The 20,779-nt window shown below is 36.9% G+C and overlaps 1 protein-coding gene across 6 annotated transcripts in view; it reads left to right on the top strand.

Annotated features, from left to right (window-relative positions):
• The window catches only part of CEP162 (centrosomal protein 162), a 108,509-nt gene that overhangs the window by 15,405 nt on the left and 72,325 nt on the right, over window positions 1-20,779 (top strand). For all 6 annotated transcript variants that reach the window (XM_064597822.1, XM_064597824.1, XM_064597823.1 and 3 more), the window contains exons 4-8: window positions 2,566-2,712; window positions 3,298-3,481; window positions 6,430-6,497; window positions 11,564-11,679; window positions 13,203-13,233. In XM_064597822.1, the coding sequence (XP_064453892.1) occupies window positions 2,566-2,712; window positions 3,298-3,481; window positions 6,430-6,497; window positions 11,564-11,679; window positions 13,203-13,233 (546 nt within the window). The remainder of the gene's footprint in view (window positions 1-2,565; window positions 2,713-3,297; window positions 3,482-6,429; window positions 6,498-11,563; window positions 11,680-13,202; window positions 13,234-20,779) is intronic.

The following is a 20,779-nucleotide window of genomic DNA, read 5'->3' as shown; positions in this document are numbered from 1 at the left end:
ATAAGGAAGTGCCTTACTGAAAAATTCAGTGCATTTTTTCATAAATCCCCCAACCACATAACAATGCTGAAGTTTGCATGCAAAGAATTCTTTTTTAGAATCTTTTCCCTGTTGGTGCTTGAAAAGAATATTACATGATGAAGTACCATTGGAATTGTTCACAAAGATTTGAGACTGAATTAGCATTAAAGTCTCTTTCTAGAAAGTAATGAATCAGAGATGGAATGTGCATACTCATCCCAAAGGGAAAGCCTAGGTCCTGGACCAACACTTGAATGTAACCTGACTAAAGGTATTAATTTTTAAGAAAGAATTTGTCAATCAGAATGGATTTGATTAGTAAAAGATTCAAAGAAGGATATTTAAGAAGTAAACTTTGACGATATCCATTTAAATACTAAGGAGAGGGTTTCTCCACGCAAGAACATAACCTGGTCCCTGGTTCAATCACAAACATTTCTGAGTTCATGTTATGTTGGGCATACTAGGCACTAGTATACAGACAATAGGATTCCTGCCATCAAGAGTGTAGAAGCTTCTGAGGGGGAAGTAAACACCCTCTTGAGGAGAGGAATGCATTACCAATTTTAGACACCTTTTTTTTTTTTTTAAGATTTTTTTGTTTTTTGACAGAGAGAGAGACAGTGAGAGAGGGAACACAAGCAGGGGGAGTGGGAGAGGAAGAAGCAGGCTTCCCGCTGAGCAGGGAGCCCGATGCGGGGCTGGATCCCAGAACCCTGGGATCATGACCTGAGCCAAAGTCAGATGCTTAACGACTGAGCCACCCAGGCGCCCCAATCTTAGACATCATTAAACATCGACATTGAGCTACTTCAACCTTATAATTTTCTCTTTCAATTGCCATAAGGATGAAATGTTCTGCCTAGAGGATGAAACAATCTAATCCTTCTACTGGTCATACTCTTCATTATGAATAACTAAATTGGATATTGGTTTTGGTCATTAGTCTCTTGTAAGCTCAGTTAGTATGGGTCACATCCCTGAGTCCAGCTTCAGAGCCAAGGTGAGACCCACATAGGCACCACAACAGTACCCCAACCATGGCATACCCTTTTTCTTTTGAAGTGTCTATAGATAACGTCTCTTGATTTTCTGCAACCATGGAAGTTATTATTTGATCTATAAAACCATTATTCACACAAAGCCATAAAAAATAGATTGGAATCCTTTCCAGGAGTATACTAATTAGGAAACTGAAGTCAGAACTTGACTTTTTTTTTAATTTAAGTTAAATTAGCCAACATATATTACATCATTAGTTTTTGGTGTAGTGTTCAATGATTCATTAGTTGTGTATAACGTGCAGTGCTCATCACATCATGTGCCCTCTTTAACGCCCATCACCCAGTTACCCCATCCCCCCACCCACCTCCCTTTCCACAACCCTCAGTTTGTTTCCCAGAGTCAAGAGTCTCTCATGGTTTGGCTCCCTCTCTGATTTCTTCCCATTCAGTTTTCCCTCCTTTCCCCTATGATCCTCTGTACTATTATTTCTTATATTCCACATATGAGTGAAACTATATGATGATTATCATTCTCTGATTGACTTATTTCTCTGAACCCTCCAGTTCAGAATTTGTGACTTTTTTTTTATTAACATATAATGTATTATTTGTTTCAGGGGTACAGGTCTGTGATTCATCAGTCTTACACAATTCACAGCGCTCACCATAGCACACACCCTCCCCAGTGTCCATCACCCAGCCACCCCATCCCTCCCACCCCCCTCCACTCCAGCAACCTCACTTTGTTTCCTGAGATTAGAAGTCTCTTATGGTTTGTCTCCCTCTCTGGTTTTGTCTTGTTTCCAGAATTTTTGACCTCTTAATAAGACTTCCTTCTAAGCAAAATGATATTCTTCTAATCTTAATATATACACAATGTAATTATATAACTTCTCCGTTTTTTACTTTTTTATAACAAATATATGCTATTATGACAAATTTTGAATATTGCATAGCATTTTCAGTGTTTTCTAGTGTTTTTGGCATAAAGAGAAAAATGCTATCCATGGCTATGAGTACTGGCCTGGTCTGACCATTGACTCCTGCTCTGGGCTCATTTCTACCTGGACTCACCCTCACTCTCTAGATTCAACCTCACTGGTCTTTTTGCGTCCTCCAGTGTTGCCTGCCCTCCCATTGCTGACCCTTTGTACCTTGTCTCCACCCTACCTGGAGTTGTTTCCCTTTTCTAGTTCACCTATTCTTCCTTCATATAAGGCAGAAGATACTCTTCAAAGTGGCATGGTATACTGTATTAAATAATTGTGCTTCAAAGTAATTTTTAAAATTTTGTCTCATGTAAACTTTTGAGATTATTTAATAAAATACAATGCAAATAAATAGTGTTATAATTTTTCTTTTGTGAATTTTAGGTCTGATGGATTCTTATTTAATAGACCAGATTTATTTTGTAGCTACTGTCTACAAAATTAGCATAATGGAAAAAAAGTTAGTATAACAGTATTACTGGCTAATACATAGTGGTCAGAACAGTTTTCTGAGCATAAATATCCAGCTATATCTTAAATCCCATCCCTAGGACTGCTTGGAACAAATGTAAGCTATCTGAAAGCAAAGAGGCCTTCTCAGCCTATTATGGAAATACAAGAGGAGTCTGCTGAAAGGATTCAGTTTCTTCAGAGCAGTGGAACCTCTATCTTAAGTATTGACAGCTTAGAAACAAATGGTAAGAAACGTGAGGGATACAAGTTGACAGATTAATTACTATGCTTAATTAAATTAAATACTATAATTATACTATACTCAATTAAAATTTTTACAAAAACTAACCTGTATCTTGGAGCCTCCTTTACTGAAGCATGTAGACATTCTTTTTTTTTTTTTTTAAGATTTATTTATTTATTTGAGAGAGCGAGAATGAGAGAGAGAGAGAGAGAGTACATGAGAGGGGGGAGGGTTAGAGGGAGAAGCAGACTCCTCGCCGAGCAGGGAGCCCGATGCGGGACTCGATCCCGGGACTCCAGGATCATGACCTGAGCCGAAGGCAGTCGCTCAATCAACTGAGCCGCCTAGGCGCCCCAGCATGTAGACATTCTTAATACCTTCCTTAGAAGGTTTAGAATTAGATCTTGAGGGAAGCCTTATAACCGTACATACTGATTATGAATACAAGTCTATATGTAGTGGGTGAGAGATGCATGTTTTAAATTTTTTTAATTTTACTAATATCAATAAATGCATCATTCAAATTAATTTTATCAAAATTCAAAATTCTGCATATTAATAAAGTATATTTGTCCTTTTCATTTAGAGATAGTAGTTTCTGAACTCAATCATAGTGTTCTTGGATTGGGATTGGACACATTAGAAGAACAAGAAGAAAAAGAGCAATTTTTTGCCAGGCTTGAGGAAGGCTTAACATCTTCCATTGATTATTCAAGATTAAATAAGGAACTGGATTCTAATGACTCCACACAATTTAAAGGTTTACATAGGTAATGTATGTACAATATCAACTAATCATTAAATGGTTTCTGTATTTTTCTATATATATTTTTTTAATTTATTTATTAGAGAGAGAGAGATAGAGCAGGAACACAGGAAGCGGGAGTGGAGAGGGAGAAGCATGCTTCCTGAGGAGCAGGGAGCCCGATGCGGGGCCCGATCCCAGGACCCTGGGACCATGACCTGAGCCGAAGGCAGACGCTTAATGACTGAGCTACCCAGGCTTCCCTTATTTTTATCTCTTTTCTGTGTTCATTTTTTCGATCCTGGTTTCCCTAATATATGAATGGAATATGTTGATTTGTGTTTAAGAGCTCACTCTGCATCCAGGTATCTGAAATGTCATGCGTGCGATGCTACTGAGACTAATGGCGCACTGCAAAAAGACCTTACTAGGAAAGTAGCTTCTTAAGTGATTTTCCACAGATGAAGTAAATAAGAGAGTTCAGGTAGCTGTCATAAACTCAGAGAAAAAAATAAAAGAAAGGGTGAACCAGGGAGTCAAGACAGGTTTTGTCTCCGTCCTCCCTTTGTATATGGTTGACCCTGATGATTATCAGGAAACCTCACTTATCCTGAAAATCCTACTAGTTGACTGAGCTGGCCTTCTGTAAGTACAGTAGACCTTTGACCTTTTAAAATTATATATTATAAATGGAGGGACACCTGGGTGGCTCAGTCGTTAAGCGGCTGCCTTCAGCTCAGGTCATGATCCCAGCGTCCTGGGATTGAGCCCCGCATCAGGCTCCCTGATCAGTGGGGAGTCTGCTTCTCCCTCTCCCTTTGCCCACCTGTCTGCCTACTCGTGATCTCTCTCTCTCTCTCTGTGTCAAATAAATAAAATCTTAAAAAAATAAAAATAAAAAAAATAAAATTATAAATGGAAGCCAGATTACAACTTCAAGATTTTAAGAACACCAAACTATAATTAAATTAAGGGTGAGGAGAATCATTACCTCTTATTAGAGTACCTGGTCTCCTTAGGATGCTTAGTTTCTTACAGACCATGGATAAAGCAGTGCAGTCACTTTCATGAATTTTATAGAGTTTGAGATTTTTACCCTGCTTGTAAGCTAACAAGTTACCCTGCCAGTTTTATGGATGCAGATAGTAGACACAAGATTCCTGGGTCAGAAACAAAGGACTTTATTTCTCACAATAAAAGCCATATCTGAGTCTCATGTTTATTTGCCTCAGTTCCCCCATGCTCCACAAAGCTTGTGGAGGCAACATGGAGGGTCCATGATGGCTGTCTGCATGGGCAGTGGGTTGCTTTATAGGAGAGGAGCACTGAGCTTGGGGAATCCATTGCTTTTATAGTAAGAGGAAATAAGCCTGCTTCTTTTCTGGAAGGAGATACGGTCTCATCTCTCAAGGTTGCTCTCTGCAAACACAATCTTGGGAAATAACCTAGGAGAGAGAGGTTTGTGCCTTGCATTCCTGGCATACCCCACAAGAACATGCAGGGACACTCAGGGCCCTTGGCGATTGCCTCTCCCAATAGTAACAACACAGATTAAGTATACACAAGTTGGCTACAAGTTTTGGCCCCTTTGTAATATTTAACTTTTTAAATTTCTTTTTTTTTTTTAAAGATTTTATTTATTTATTTGACAGACACAGCGAGAGAGGGAACACAAGCAGGGGGAGTGGGAGAGGGAGAAGCAGGCTTCCCACCGAGCAGGGAGCCTGATGCGGGGCTTGATCCCAGGACCCTGGGATCATGACCCGAGCTGAAGGCAGACGCTTAATAACAGGGCCACCCAGGTGCCCCTTTTTATTTCTTAACAGTATTCTTAACTACTGATATTTCTGCTTTAGGACAGGCGAGTCAGAGTGCTAAATAACATTGTGTATAGAATATTGTTGCTGCTATTATTATAGTCACAGCTTCTTGATTTGCTGATAATCTCACTAAAGACAAGGTTGATAGACTGAAAAAAGTAGGGTGGATTCCTTGGTTTGAAAGAAAGCAGTATAGGGCGCCTGGGTGGCTCAGTTGGTTAAGCGACTGCCTTCGGCTCAGGTCATGATCCCGGAGTCCGGGGATCGAGTCCCGCATCGGGCTTCCTGCTCAGCAGGGAGTCTGCTTCTCCCTCTGACCCTCCTCCCTCTCGTGCTCTCTGTCTCTCATTCTCTCTGTCTCAAATAAATAAATAAAATCTTTAAAAAAAAAAAAAAAAAAAAAAAAAAAAAAAAAAAAAAAAGAAAGAAAGCAGTATATGAACTAATCCAATATAATTAAAATTTGCTCAAGCTCCTTTGTTACTTTTCTGAGTTTTTATTGGTTTAAGGTTCCTATTCACCCTCTATGTCATGATTAAATTGCTTATTAACAGGTAAATGCTGAACCTGACATTTTTTCTGGCCTCCATGTAGACTTCACTGGTTCTCATGTGGTCAATTTCTAATCTTTAGTGTAGAAAGGATATCTGGGCCCTGAGACATGTAAATGCACACACTTATGTATAAAATTGCGTGTATTTGTGTATAAAGTTAAGTTATGGCATTTTTTTCTTTGTGTTAATTTGATAGCTTCAATTAGGCTTTGAGGATCCTTTATTTTCAAAACATTTTCTTTGTAACTCCCAAATTTTTAGTTTTTGTTAAAATAAGAGTACTTGAGAAGAAAAGTATAATGCTAGAGATTTTTAAAATATATATGTAAAAGAATCCATGGAAATGTATTATTAACATTTAATACTAAATTAAGTAAATTTGGGGGTACCTGGGTGGCTCAGTTGTTAAGCGTCTGCCTTTGGCTCAGGTCATGATCCCAGGGTCCTGGGATTGAGCCCCGCATCGGGCTCCCTGCTCCGCAGGAAGCCTGCTTCTCCCTCTCTCATTCGCCCTGCTTGTGTTCCCTCTCTCGCTGTGTCTCTCTCTGTCAAATAAATAAATAAAATCTTTTAAATAAATAAATAATTTTTTTTTTCAGTTATCAAGCTAATGTAGAACTAAGTGAAGATAAACATGAGTATGAATCGAAACATGAAGAATTGGCAGGTAATTTCATTGGTTTAAAAATGTACAATACTTGAAAAGATAATATAACTATTAATAAAGACATTGATAGGAGAAAAATAAAAGTAAAACCATATCTTTGAAAGAGCTTTGATCAGGTAGAGTGAAGTGCCTATGTTACAATCTGAGCTGCTAAGAAATGATGGAAAGTGCACTGCTGCCTCATTTGTTGGGAGTGGGCAGTGGACCAATTAGGAAGACAGGAAAAGGACTAGAGGAATCTATGGAGCCAGGACCAGTGTCTCTAAAGCATAGCTCAGTAGGTATTTCTTTTTCTACCTTTGACTTTTAACGTGTCCTTGTTTTTATATTTAAAATGATAGTTAGCATATAGCTGGATTTTCCTTTTTTGTCCAATCTAACAATCTCTGACTTTTAATTGAAGTGTTTCTACCCTTTATAAAAATATATTCATTGGTATGGTTTATTACTCTTTGGCCATTTGTTGGTTGTGTTGATTTTGTCCTCCAGTCTATTGGATTGAGTATTTATAACATTCCATTTTATCTCTTCTTTGGGCTTGTTAGTTGTACCTCTTTGTTGTATTTTTTTCCTAAGTTTCTCTATGATTCATAACATGCATCTTTATCTTATTAAATACAGTCTATTTTCAAATAAAATTATACCACTTTATATGAGTCTTAAAAACAGTGAACTCCCCCAACCTTTTTGCTATTTTGTCATACATTTTCCTTCTATATATCTTAAAACCCTGTGATGTATTATTATTGCTATTATTATTATAATTAATATTGCTTTTAATAGTCTATTTAAAAAATTTTTAAAGAATATAAAAAATTTATATTCATGTAAAAACATTTATCCACATATTTGTCATTCCCAGTTTTTTGTATTCTTTGCATAGATTTGAGGGTTTTTTTAACTTCTTATTTAAAATGAATTTAAAAATTTTTTTATATTGAATATAACTGATATATAATATTATATTATTTGCAGGTGTACAAATACTTATTTAATACACTGTGAAATCACCACAAGTCTAGTTAACATCTATAACCAGTACCAAAAAAACCATTTTTTCCTTGAGATAAGAACTTTTAAGATCTACTGTCTTAGCGACTTTCAAATACAGTTGACCCCTGCACAACATGGTAGTTGGGGATGCTGAACCCCCTACACAGAAATCTGTGTCTAAGATTTTTAGCCTGGTTTTGTGGCAGTTTGATGATGGTGTATCTTGGTGTGGCTTTTCTTGTATTTATCCTACTTGGAGGTGGTTGAGCATTGATCTGTGGATTTATAGTTTCCATCAAAATGAAAAAAATGTTTTGTCCACTCACTAATTCTTCAAATATTATTTCTCTCATCCCCTGCCTTCTGACCCTAATCACAATTGTGTTAGATGGCTTTTTGTCTCATAGGTCACTAAGACTCTTTCATCTTTTAAAGCTTTTTTCTTCTCTGTGCATTTCAGTTTTTACTGCTTTGTCTTCAAGTTTACTGATTGTTTTTCTTCTTTGATCTTCTGTTAATTCATTGAAGCATTTTTTTTCTTTCAATCTAGAAGTTCATTTTGCGGTTTTTTTAAAATCTCTTTGTATCTTTTCTCATGTTCTTTTTTTATTTTTCCCTCAAGTCCTTAACATTAGTATATTCTCCTGATCCCAATGCTTGTGCATTTCTGGGTCTCTTTCTATTGAATACTGCTTCTCCTTATAATGATTTTTTATTGGATGTTGGATATTGTAGATTTTTATATTGTTGAGTGTTTGGATTTTGGTTTTTTTCTTATAAAGAGTGTTGAGCTTTGTTCTGGCAGATAATTGACCTTGCTAGCTTGATCTTTTCAAGGCTTTTCTTACGCTTCATTAGGGGAAGTCTTGAGTAGCGTTTCCTAGTAGAGTTTGACACTAGTACGAAGGCATGGCCTTTCTGAGGTTTCTACTGAATGACCCTACTACACAATGAGGATTTTTTCCACTCAAGCTGGTTAGAACTCCAGAGTCTCTCTTTCTTGTGTGAAGCCTGTGAATTTTCTAGCCTGTAGCTTTCCAGTTGCTCAAACTATACAAATATGGTTTAGTATTCAGCAAAGACTCAGGGAGACTCCATGTAGATCTTTAGAGCTCTATTTCTATGTGTTTCCTCTGTTACTGCCCTGTAACTTCTAATTGGCTCAGCCTTTCTGAACTCTTATCTCTGTCACCTTAACACAATGAGACTGTCCTGATTTCCCCCTCCCTGCTTAACATTCCTGAATTTATGTACCTTCAAGTAACTGTAGGGCTCACCCCACTTGTTTATCTTTTCTTAGGAATCACAGTTTTGTGCTGCTAATTATCCAATGTCTGTAAATAGTTGTTTCATATATTTTGTCCAGTTTACTCATTGTTTACAAAGTTCTTGAAATCTGCCATAGTAGCGGAGAAAGTCCTATAGGTTGCATCATACTTAAATTTGCAGCTAAATTTTCCAACAAAGAATGAAAAATATCTCCAAAATCTTTCATTCAGATCTTTTATATTGACTTTTATTTACTTCACCTCAATTTTAAAAACTTCTATTTATGCAAATAACATTTTCAAGTTATAAAGTTAGGGAATATAATAATAGAAATAGTACCTTGAATGTACAACATCTCCTCCCAAAAAGGTTGGAACACAGCAAATTAATACTCTCATTGTTTTCCAAAACAATATGGAAGAGCCTGCATATTATTATCTCTGAGATTTGTCATATGAGAACCACCTTCTCAATGTGGTTTTATTCTTTGATTTTTATATAAACTTAATTTGCCTTGATGTTTCTGAAATCTCTGATATGCTGTTTTATTTCCATTCATTTCTCTTCTGTGTCCTTTCTGTCTGTATCTTCCAGTGACTTTTCCTTCTTACTTCGAATCTAGTTTATTCGTGACAAATTCCTGGAGAAGGGATTGGTCATTTGTATGTTACAGTATTTGCCTCTAGACCTTCAGTTACAAAATACAGTTAACAAAATGCAATATTGAAAAATACACATTAGCACTTTCCCCATTCAGAAATAATATTTGGCCTTATTAACTTATGATTCAGATTAAATGCAACACTAGTTATAATAATACTAACAAAAGTAATTATTACTACTAAATGTAATGGCTAACGCTTATGAATAGGGCATATTATATACAAGCCACTGTTCTTTTTTTTTTTTTTTAAAGATTTTATTGATTTATTTGACAGAGAGACACAGCGAGAGAGGGAACACAAGCAGGGGGAGTAGGAGAGGGAGAAGCAAGCTTCCTGCAGAGCAGGGAGCCCCATGTGGGGCTCGATCCCAGGACCCTGGGGTCATGACCTCAGCCGAAGGCAGACACTTAACGACTGAGCCACCCAGGCGCCCCACAAGCCACTGTTCTAAACACTTTAACTCTTAATCTTCTCAGCAGTCCTTTGAGATAAGTACTATTATCATCCCCACTTTACAGATGGGAAAAAATGAGGTAAAGAGGGTATGTGACTTGGCAGTGTTTCTATGCTAAAAGTAGTAGAACCAGGAATTAAATCCAAGCCTTCTGGCTCCTAGTCATGCTCTTAGCACTGTGCTGTACTATCTAAACTGTTTCTTACACTGCCTCTTTGTAGTCACACAAATACTACTTCCCTTTCCATTGATTTCAAATAGTTCTCAAATCCCATGTACTTGTCTAAGTTCATTGTCATAGCCTCCCATATTTCCTCTCTCCTTGTTCATCATCTATACTTAAATAAGTCTGATCTTTGAGGTTACTTAAAATTCAGTGATTCCCACCTAGAACATTAGAATTTTAATCATGTTGTATTGGTTCTAGCACCTAGAAGTATGTCTAATACAAAATAATATCTTGATAACTGTTCTGTGAATTTAATTATGTCTGCTGATATTTAGAAAATCTGAAACTGTTCTTTCTCATACGGAAGAGAAACAAAGGTGAGCTTCTCAGCCTCAGAATATAGATATTGATGTAGTTAACTAACTAAGCTAGTTTATTTACCTAAGGTACAATACCCACCTTGTCTTCCTTATGAACTAAAATGGAGATGTTTCTGTAGGTCGATGTCACTGGGACCATCTCTGTTTAACTTCTAAGCCCTCTCAAATTCATTCCCAGACTTTCATTATTAATTGCACTCAGGTTCTGCACTCCATTCTAAGAAAAGACAGCCACTCCAGAGCAGACCCTCTAGTACCTCGTACATCTTTCTTTCATCAGGCCATCCTGTTTCTGAATGTGATCTAATTTTTAAAATACAATTAAGATTATGTTTATTTATGAAATGATGGTTTCCACTCTGAAAAGGTCACAGATCTCTGTCTGTCCTTTGATTTAAGGGCTATAAACAACACGTTAAAAATTGGCTTAGAGATCCTGGCCAGATAGCCCCTACCCCACCTTCCCCATAAGTAGTGTTATGGCATCATGTTAACATGGACACACCTTTCCCTTCTGGTGTAAATTCACTGAGATATAATTTGGGATTTAAGCTGAGAAGTGCCCAGGATTGGGAAATAATAGAGATCATATAGAACCAGTATTTACCTGATGGAAGGATTAGAGATAAAGCTTTCATAAGTACTGTTTCAGGCTTACATTAGAGATACCTACAGAGACCAAAAAAATCAACTTTAAAAAAATAAGCAAATCCAACCTTTTGTTTAAGAATGTCAAGATTTCACAGAAGTGCTGCCTTTTGTAAGTAAGCTATTTGAGACTTTGTCTTTAAAAAATAAGCATTAAACTTTGGTTTAAAGATAAAAAAAATTTTGGACAGCTCTAGAAATGTTTAATTAGTTAATAATATAAAACATTAAAAATTTAAAACTCTTATAAGTATTTGAAAGTATAAGTGAAGTAAACCTAAGTCTTATGAATTGAATTCTCATTAAATCTTCACACACACAAAAAATCTTCCCCCCCAAAAAGTATGTCCTCTAAAGATAGCTTTATGTTAATATTTCAATAAATTATTCTTATGCAGACTCCTTCCTTTGGAAATCAATAGTCTTTTCCTGGAATATGACTTTTTTGATAGTGTGATCCTTGTATTTTTAAAAATTATTTTCTTCAGAAAATTACAGTGATGATTTTGAAGGTGAGGAGGATATTGATGCACCTTTGACTACTCAAGAAGAGATTAATACCAAAGAAAATCCCAAATCTGAAAAACTATACGTACCCAAACAGGTATACATCAATTATATATTTGACAATTTTGAAACTTCTGTCATCACCTTAGCTGACTGTCACTATATGAAGAGTTCAAAATATGGAGTTTGTCATTGTCTTGCTCATTGTTGTAAAGTTGTAAGTCTCTTAACACTCAGACATTTTCTTAATTCAGGATGTCAATTTAATGTAAATCTTAATGAATGAAATATGGCAATTGATTTTTTAAAGGATCTTTTTGGCAAGTAACTTCTTTAAGTTTTAGAAATTAAAATTTTAATTGAAATCTCAAATCTAATTTTTAAACAGGTATATTAAGCTACATCTTCTTTGGTAGATCTTGTCCTTGGGAAGTACAATCAGTATTTATGCTAACTGACATTACTGTCTGAAACTTACTTGGCTAAGATCATGAATTAAATTATTCCATTCATAGTCAGTTGTTGCTGTACTCCAATTCTCTTTTTTCTCAGTTCTTACAAATATTGGCTAAGTGTATTACTACATATTGCCTGACATATAGAACTTATCCTTGAAGCTACCTAATAGTAACTAACTAGTAGGATAATTACTATTTGTTATGTTGGTCTTGATCTGTACAAGTGAGGTCTCTTTTGGGACTGCATGTTAGGACTAGATGTTTTAAACATGTGTGAAACCATAGGTGTCTAAATAGAAGTAAGAAATACTATCCAGGTATTAATAAATACTTATTTTTAAATATACCTGGTGCTTTGTCACTGGGTCTCTCTACATCACTCAGTTTGGAGGGGAAAATAAGAAAACCTTTAGAAGTACATGAAGATTAATGTGATCTGCTGGTTATCCTTAGAAGCTTAATGGGATTTATACTTGGAATGTGGCAGTTTCAATGTTTTATGAAAGATAGGTCAGTAGAAGGCACAGTGGTTTGATATATCAAGAAAATATAGCCTGCATAAAAATGTGTCAGTATAAATGTACACATTGCCTATCCAAGTGGAGAACATAGGTGACACTAATTATAAAACTTACTCTAAGGGAACTTACAATTTTTTTTAGGAACTTATAATTTTGACAAATTTCAACTATCTTGCCATTTGGTGGCCTGCCTCTTTGAAAATTTTGTTTCTCAAAATGTAGGTGAAACAGAATACAAGTTATATTTGATCATTAATTTTGAACAATAAAAGAAAAATGATTGATGTTACAATAGCAAGAATCTTATGTAAAGTATTCATGTTATCTTGGAGTTCAAAAAATAGAATTTCTGAGCAAGGTGGATGAGCAAATGGCATCTAGATACTTTAAACAAAGCTTTTAAAGGCCTAAAGGGATTGGTAATTGCTACAGTTCTGAAGAAACTTCTAGAAGTTCTTTCACAGCTACGTTCTCAGTCTTACAGAATTATTAGTGAATGAGGGTGATGAAAGAAACCTAGAAAGTACATTTCTTGACTTTTTCATAGTGGAGTAAAACACAGGTTTTCAGATTTTGCTATTATTTGCATTGTGGGCATTTTACATAATTTTGATTTCAAATCATATTTTCTTTTAATTTAGGAAGAAGAGAAAATTGGTATGCTGGCTAATGGTAAGTATTAGGTGGCAAAAGATTGGTCTGTTCAAATTGTATCTAAATAATTCTGAATAAGTTACCATCTTCCTTTGTTTTTAAGTATCTCTAATGAATTAAAATCCACAGATTTTTCTCAGCAATGTGTACCTTATGCCTGTCTTGAATAATTCCTGTCATATGTAAGAATATTTCCTTTTTAAAAGACTAGGACCAGATGGCAGTATGGTAAAGTCTACCAAACGTTCAAAGATGAATTCTTCCTTCTTAAAATCTTCCAAAAATGGAAGAGGAATTCTTCAAACTCATTCTATGAGGCCAGCGTTAACCCTGACACCAAAACCAGACAAAGACACCTCAAGAAAAGAAAACCACAAGAAAGCAAGCAACTCCATTTACAATAACATGAAAAAGAATAAAATATTTAAGAATAAATTAAGGAAGTGAAAGAGATGTACACTTAAAACTATAAAATATCAATGAAAGAAATTGAAGAACACACAAATAAGTGAGAAGATATTCTGTGCTGATTGATTGGAAGAATTAATGTTAAAATGTCTGTACTACCTAAAGCAATCTACAGATTCATTGCAATCCATATCAAATTCAAAAGGTATTTTTCACAGAAGTAGAGAAAACAATCCTAAAATTCACATGGAACCACAGAAGACCCCAAATAGCCAAAACAATCTTGAGAAAAAAGAACAAAGCTGGAGGCATCACACTTCCTGATTTCAAATATATTACAAAGCTACAGTAATCAAAATAGTATGGTATTGGCATTTTAAAAAAAGATCAGTGGAGAGTCCAGAAATAAACCTATGCATATATGGCCAATTAGTTATGGATAATGGCACAAAGAACACAAAGTGAGGAAAGGAATAGTTTCTTCAATAAATTGTGTTTGGAAAACTGGATAGCCACATGCAAAAGGTGCACTAGACTCCTATCTAACCCCATACACAAAATTGAACTCAAAATGGATTAAACACTTGTACATAAGACCTAAAACTATGAAGCCCATTGAAGAAAGCATATGGGGTAAGCTCTTTTACACTGGTCTTGGTGACAGTTTTTTAGATTTCACACCAAAAGCAAAGACAACAAAAGCCAAAATAAACAAGTGGGATTGCATCAAACTAAAAAACTTCTGCACAACATGGGACACCATGAGCAAAATGAAAAAGCATTCTGTGGAATGGGTGAACGTATTTGCAAATTACATAACCATTACAGGATTAATATCCAAAACATACAAGGAACTCATACAACTTAATAACCAAAAATGACCAATAGGCACATAAAAAGATGCTTAATTTCAGTAATCATCAGGGAAATGCCATAAAAACCGCAGTGAGATATCACCTCACACCTGCCAGGATGGCTATTATCAAAATGGTAAGATGCTGGTGAAGATGTGGAGTAAAGGGAACTCTTGTTGTTGGTCAAAATATAAACTGGCATAGCCACTATGGGAAACAGTATGAAGACTCCTCAAGAAATTAAAAATAGGACTATTACATGATCCAGCAGTGCCACTTTTGGATATATATATCCAAAGAAAACAAAGTCATTATCTCAGAGAGATGTCTGTATTCCCATTTTCATTACAGCATTATTCATAATAGCCAAGGTATGCAAACAGCCTAAATGTCTGTCAATGGATGAATGAAAATGTGACATATATATACCAATGGAATATTATTCAGCCTTAAAGGAAATCTTGCCGTTTGCAACAACATACATGAACTTGGCTAAGTGAAATAGCAAGACAAAGAAAGATTCTTACAGATTCCACCTATAAGTGATACCATGCAAACAAAAGTTGAACTCAGAATCAGAGTAGAATGATGGTTGCCAGGGGCTGAGGGGTGGGGAAAATCAGGAGAGGTTAATAAAAAGTCCAAACTTTCAGTTATAAGATAAAGTCTGAGAATCTATATAAAATGGTGAGTACAGTTGTAACTATTATATAATTGAAACTTGATAAGAGAGTAGAACTTAAGTGTTTTCACCAAAAAAAAAAAAAAAAAAAAGGTGATACATGCATTAATTAACTCAGTTGTAGGAATCCCTTCACAATGTATACATAAATCATCATGTTGTCCACATGAAATATATTAAAGTTTTATTTGTCATTTCTACCTCAATAAAGCTAACAAAAACAAACAAAGATGGTTAATTGACAGTAAAAATGTAATTTACAGAGTGAAAGACTTTTACAGTGAAAATTAGAAAACATTGATGAAGAAGACACAGATAAATGGAAAGACATCCTGTGCTTGTGAATTGGAAGAATATTTAATACTGTTAAAATGTCCATACTACCTAAAGTGGACACAGATAAATGGAAAGACATCCTGTGCTTGTGAATTGGAAGAATTAATACTGTTAAAATGTCCATACTAGCTAAAGTGATCTGCAAGTCTACAAAGGTAATCCCTATCAAAATCCTAGTGGCATTCCATTTTAAAATTTATAGGGAACCACAAAAGACTCCAAATAGCCAAAGCAAGCTTGAGAAAGAGCAATGCTTGGAGGCATCACCCTCCCTGATTTGGAAATATATTACAAAGCTATAGTAATCAGAACAGTATGGTATTGGCATAAAAACAGACATATAAAACCATTGAGACTATAGAATAGAGAGCCTAGAAATAAATATACACATCTGTGGTCAACTGATCTTCAACAAGGGGGCCAAGAATATACAATGAAGAAAGGATAGTCTCCTTAATAAGGCATACCTTGTTTTATTGTACATTGCTTTATTGTGCTTCACAGATAGTTTTTTACAAGTAGAAAGTTTGTGGCAATCCCACATAGAGCAAGCCTGTCGGTGCCATTTTTCCAACAGCATTTGCTCACTTTATGTCTCTGTGTTATATTTTGGTAATTCTTGTGATTTTTCAAACTTTTTCATTATTTGTTATAGTGATCTGTGATTAGTGATCTTTGATGTTACTCTTGTAATTGTTTGGGGGCACCATGAACCATGCCCGTGTAAGACAGCAAACTTAATTGATAAATGTTGTGTTCTGACTGCTCACTGACTGTTATGTCATCTCTCTCTCCTCAGGCCTCCCTATTATCCAAGACACAACAATATTGAAATTCGGCCAGTTAAGAACCCAGTAGTGACTCTGAGTAAAAGGAAGAGTCACATGTCTCTCACTTTTTTTTTTTTTAAAGATTTTATTTATTTGAGAGCGAGAATGAGAGAGAGAGCCTGAGGGGGGGGGGGTCAGAGGGAGAAGCAGACTCCCCGCTGAGCAGGGAGCCCGATGTGGAACTTGATCCCGGGACTCCAGGATCATGACCTGAGCCAAAGACAGTCGCTTAACCAACTGAGCCACCCAGGCGCCGCATGTCTCTTACTTTAAATCAGAAGTTAGAAATGATGAAGCTTAGTGAGGAAGGCATGTTGAAAACTGAGATAGGCCATAATACACTTGATCATCCAAGAGTTCTGATAGAGATGTATGATGAGATTCATGTTGTTTTCATGCCTGTGTTTCATAACACAGCATCCATTCTGCAGCCCATGGATCAAAGTAATTTTGACTTTCAAGTCTTACTGTTTAAGAAATACATTTTATATGGCTATCATTGTGCAAGATAATAATTCCTCGGATGGATCTGGGTAAAGTAAATTGAAACCTTCTGGAAAGGATTCACCATTCTGGATGTCATTAAGAACATTCATGATTTACAGGAAGAGGTTAAAATATCAACATGAACAGGAGTTTGGAAGAAGTTGATTCCAACCCTCATGAATGACTTGGAGGGGTTCAAGATTTTAGTGGAGGAAGTAACTGCAGATGTGGTAGAAGTAGCAAGAGAACTAAAATTAGAAATGGAGTCTGAAGATGGGATTGAATTGCTGCAGCCTTATGGTCAAATTTGAAAGGATGAGGAGCCTCTTATGGATGAGCAAAGAAGGTGGTTTCTTGAGATGGAGTCTCCTCCTGGTGAAGAGGCTGTGAAGGCTATTGAAATGACAATAGAGAATCTAGAACATTACATAAGCTTAGTTGATAAAGCGAGCAGCAGGGTTTGAGAGGATCAACTCCAATTTTGAAAAAAGTTCTGTGGGTACAATGCTATCAAGCAGCATTGTATGTTACAGAGAAGTCATTTGTGAAAAGAGGAGCCAATTGATGTAGCAAACTTAATTGTCCTACTTTAAGAAAGTGTAATAGCCACCCCCACATTCAGCAACCACCACTGTGGTGGTCAGCAGCCATCAACATTGAGGCAAGACTCCACCAGCAAAAAGATTACAACCTGCTGAAAACTCAGGTGGTGGTTGGTATTTTTTAGCAGTAAAGTATTTTTAAACTGAGGTATGGACACTATTACAGATGTAATGCTATTGCACACCTAATAGACTACATTTTGGTGTAAATATAACTTTTATATGCACTGAGAAACCAAAAAAATTAATCTGACTGGCTTTGCAATATTGCAATATTTGCTTTATTTCAGTGATCTGGAATCGAACCTGCAGTATCTCAGTTATGCCTGTATATGGTATTAAAAAACTAGACACTCATATGTAGAAGAATGAAATTAGATCCTTATCTCACCCCACATACAAAAGTCAACTCAAGATGGACCAAAGGCTTAAATATAAAACCTGAAACTGTAAAATAACTAGGAGAAAACATAGGAAAAAAGCCTCTTGGCATTGCTCTGGGGAATAATTTTTTAAATATGACCCCAAAACACAGGCAACAAAAGCAAAAATTGACAAATGGGAGTGCATCAAAAAAAATGCTATCTAGCAAAGGAAACAATCAACAGGGTGGAAAGACAACCTATAGATGGTAGAAAATATTTGTAAACCATATTTCTGATAAGGAGTTGATACCCAAAATATATATGTGCAACTCAATAGCAAAAGACCTGATAACCCAATTAAAACTGAGCATAAGACCTAAATAGACATTTTTCAAAAGAAGACATACTAATGGCCAACAAACACATGTAAAGATGCTTAGCTTCCCAAATCAGGAAAATGCAAATAAAATGAGCTATATCCCTCCTACCTGTCAGACTGGCTATTTATCAAAAAGACAAAAAAATAACATGTTGGTGAGGACATGGAGAGAAGGAAACTTGTACACTGTTGATGGAATGTAAATGGGTGCAGCCACTATGGAAAACCATACGGAGGTTCCTGAAAAGAATTTAAAATGGAACTACCTTATGATTTAGTAATGCCACTTCTGGATATATATTTTGAAGAGTTATCTGTACTCCCGTGTTCACTGAAGCATTATTGACAATAGCCAAGATACATAAACAACCTAAATGCCATCGACACATGAATGATAAAGAAAATGTAGTACATGTAATATTACACTGTGGAGGACATCATGCTAAATGAAATAAGCCAGATGCAGAAAGACAGATATGGCTTTTTCTGTGAAAGGGAGGTATATGCAAATCAAACTTCAAAGGCCTTCAGTCCTAAGGCTGAAGGAAAAGGCCAACAAGTCCAGCTTGACAAGAAATGGTTTATTGGGGGGGCGGAGCAAGATGGCAGAAGAGTAGGAGACCTGGATTTCGTCTCCTCTCAGGAATTCAGCTGGATAGGGATCAAACCATTCTGAACACCTACAAACTCAACAGGAGATTGAAGAAAAGAAGAGCAACAACTCTCTCATCAGAAAAGCGACCACTTTCTGGAAGGTAGGACGTGCGGAGAAGTGAATCCGAGGTGATATTCGGGAGGATAGACGGCGGGAGGGGCCTCCGTCGGCCGCTTCTGGCAAGTGATAGAGCCGCGGAGCACAAAATCGGAACTTTTAAAAGTCTGCTCCGCCGAGGGACGTCACTCTGGTGGCTAAGTGGGGGGTGGAACCCTCTGGGACAGTGTGGTCTCAGGACCCTCGGGGTCACAGAAAGACCGGGGGTGCCTGAGTGTGGCAGAGCTCCCAGGTAACAGAGCAGGGAAGCCGGCTGCAGAGGCGGAGCCCAGGCGCGGGCTCTCAGCTCGGGGTTGCCATAATCCGTGATCCGCGGCACAGTCGGGCCCCTGCTCCCCCAGCAGGGACCCAACAAGCGGCAGATCCGGGGAGACTCACCTTCCTCCCCTGGGAGGAGCCGCGCGGGAGTGCACCGCAGGGATCTGCTGGGTTTGGAGACTCCACCCGGGGTCGGGTGCCAGAGATAGAAACGCGTGGTCACAGGCCAGGTGAACACGGACTGTGGCCGGAGACCGGGGAGACGGGAGTGACTGACGGCTTTTCTCTGGGGGCTCACTGAGGAGTGGTGCCCCGAGTTCTCGGCTCCTCTGGGGCGGAGATTGGGAGGCCGCCATTTTCACTCTCCGCCTCCAAAGCTGTACGGAAAGCTCGCAGGGAACAAAAGCCCCGGAGAGCAAACCCGAGCAGATTACTTAGCCGGGCGGGGGGGAAAGGGCGGGGCAATTCCGCCTCCGGCAGAGACATTTGGAAACCACGGCAACAGGCCCCTCCCCAGAAGATCAGCGAGAACAGCCAGCCAAGACCAAGTTTACTGATCAATGAGAACGGCAGAACTCCAGCGCTAGGGGTCTACTGCACATAGAATTCACGGCTTTTTTACCATGACTCTTTAGTCTTTTAAAGTTAATTTTTTTTTTAAAGATTTTATTTTATTTATTTGAGACAGAATGAGAGAGACAGAGAGCACATGAGATGGGGGAGGGTCAGAGGGAGAAGCAGGCTCCCTGCCGAACAGGGAGCCCGATGCGGGACTCGATCCAGGGACTCCAGGATTGTGACCTGAGCCGAAGGCAGTCACTTAACCAACTGAGCCACCCAGGCACCCTTAATTTTTTTTTTAACTGTCTTTTTGTCTTTTTATTTCTTTTTGAATTTTTCTTTTTCCCTTTTTCAACCAACATCTTATCAATCCCTTTTTTTAAAAAAAAAATTTTTCTTTTTCATTTTTAAAGTCATATTCTATCCCTTCATAGTAATTACCCATATTTTTGGCTTATATATATAAGTTGTTCTCTCTTTAAAATTTTGAGATAGTTTCTTCTAACAGATTAAAATATACCCTAAATCTCTAGTATATGGTGTTTTCTATTCCCCTGCCTGATCACATCCTCTCCCTTTTTTTTTTCTTTTTCTTTTTTCTTTTTTTAAATCCTCTTCTTTCTTTTTTCAAACAACTTCTTATCAATTCGTTTTATAAAATTTTTTATAATTTCCATCTTTACAGTCATATTCCATCCCTTCATCATATCAACCCTTATTTTTGCACATATATAAGTTTTTCTTTCTTTAAAATTTTGGGAGGCACTTTCTTCTAAAAGACCAAAATACACCCCAAATCTAGTGTGTGGCACTGATCTATATACCAGCCTGATCATATTTGATCACATTCTGGTTTTTTTGTTGTTGTTGTTGTTTTGTTTGTTTTTGTTTTTATCTTTATCTTTATCTTTTTCTTTTTTTCTTTTTCTTTTTTCTCTCTTTCCCTTTCTTATCCCACTGCTTCAGGTCTTTTCTGATTTGTTTAGAGTATATTTTCTGGGGACATGGTTATTCTGCTAGCATTTTGTTCT

This window comes from Mirounga angustirostris, unplaced genomic scaffold (genome assembly GCF_029215605.1).
Source record: "Mirounga angustirostris isolate CCGP_5_RB_7025 unplaced genomic scaffold, mMirAng1.0.hap1 SCAF_8, whole genome shotgun sequence".
Classification (NCBI taxonomy): Eukaryota; Metazoa; Chordata; class Mammalia; order Carnivora; family Phocidae; genus Mirounga; species Mirounga angustirostris.
This window is presented reverse-complemented; position numbering and strand designations above follow the sequence as displayed.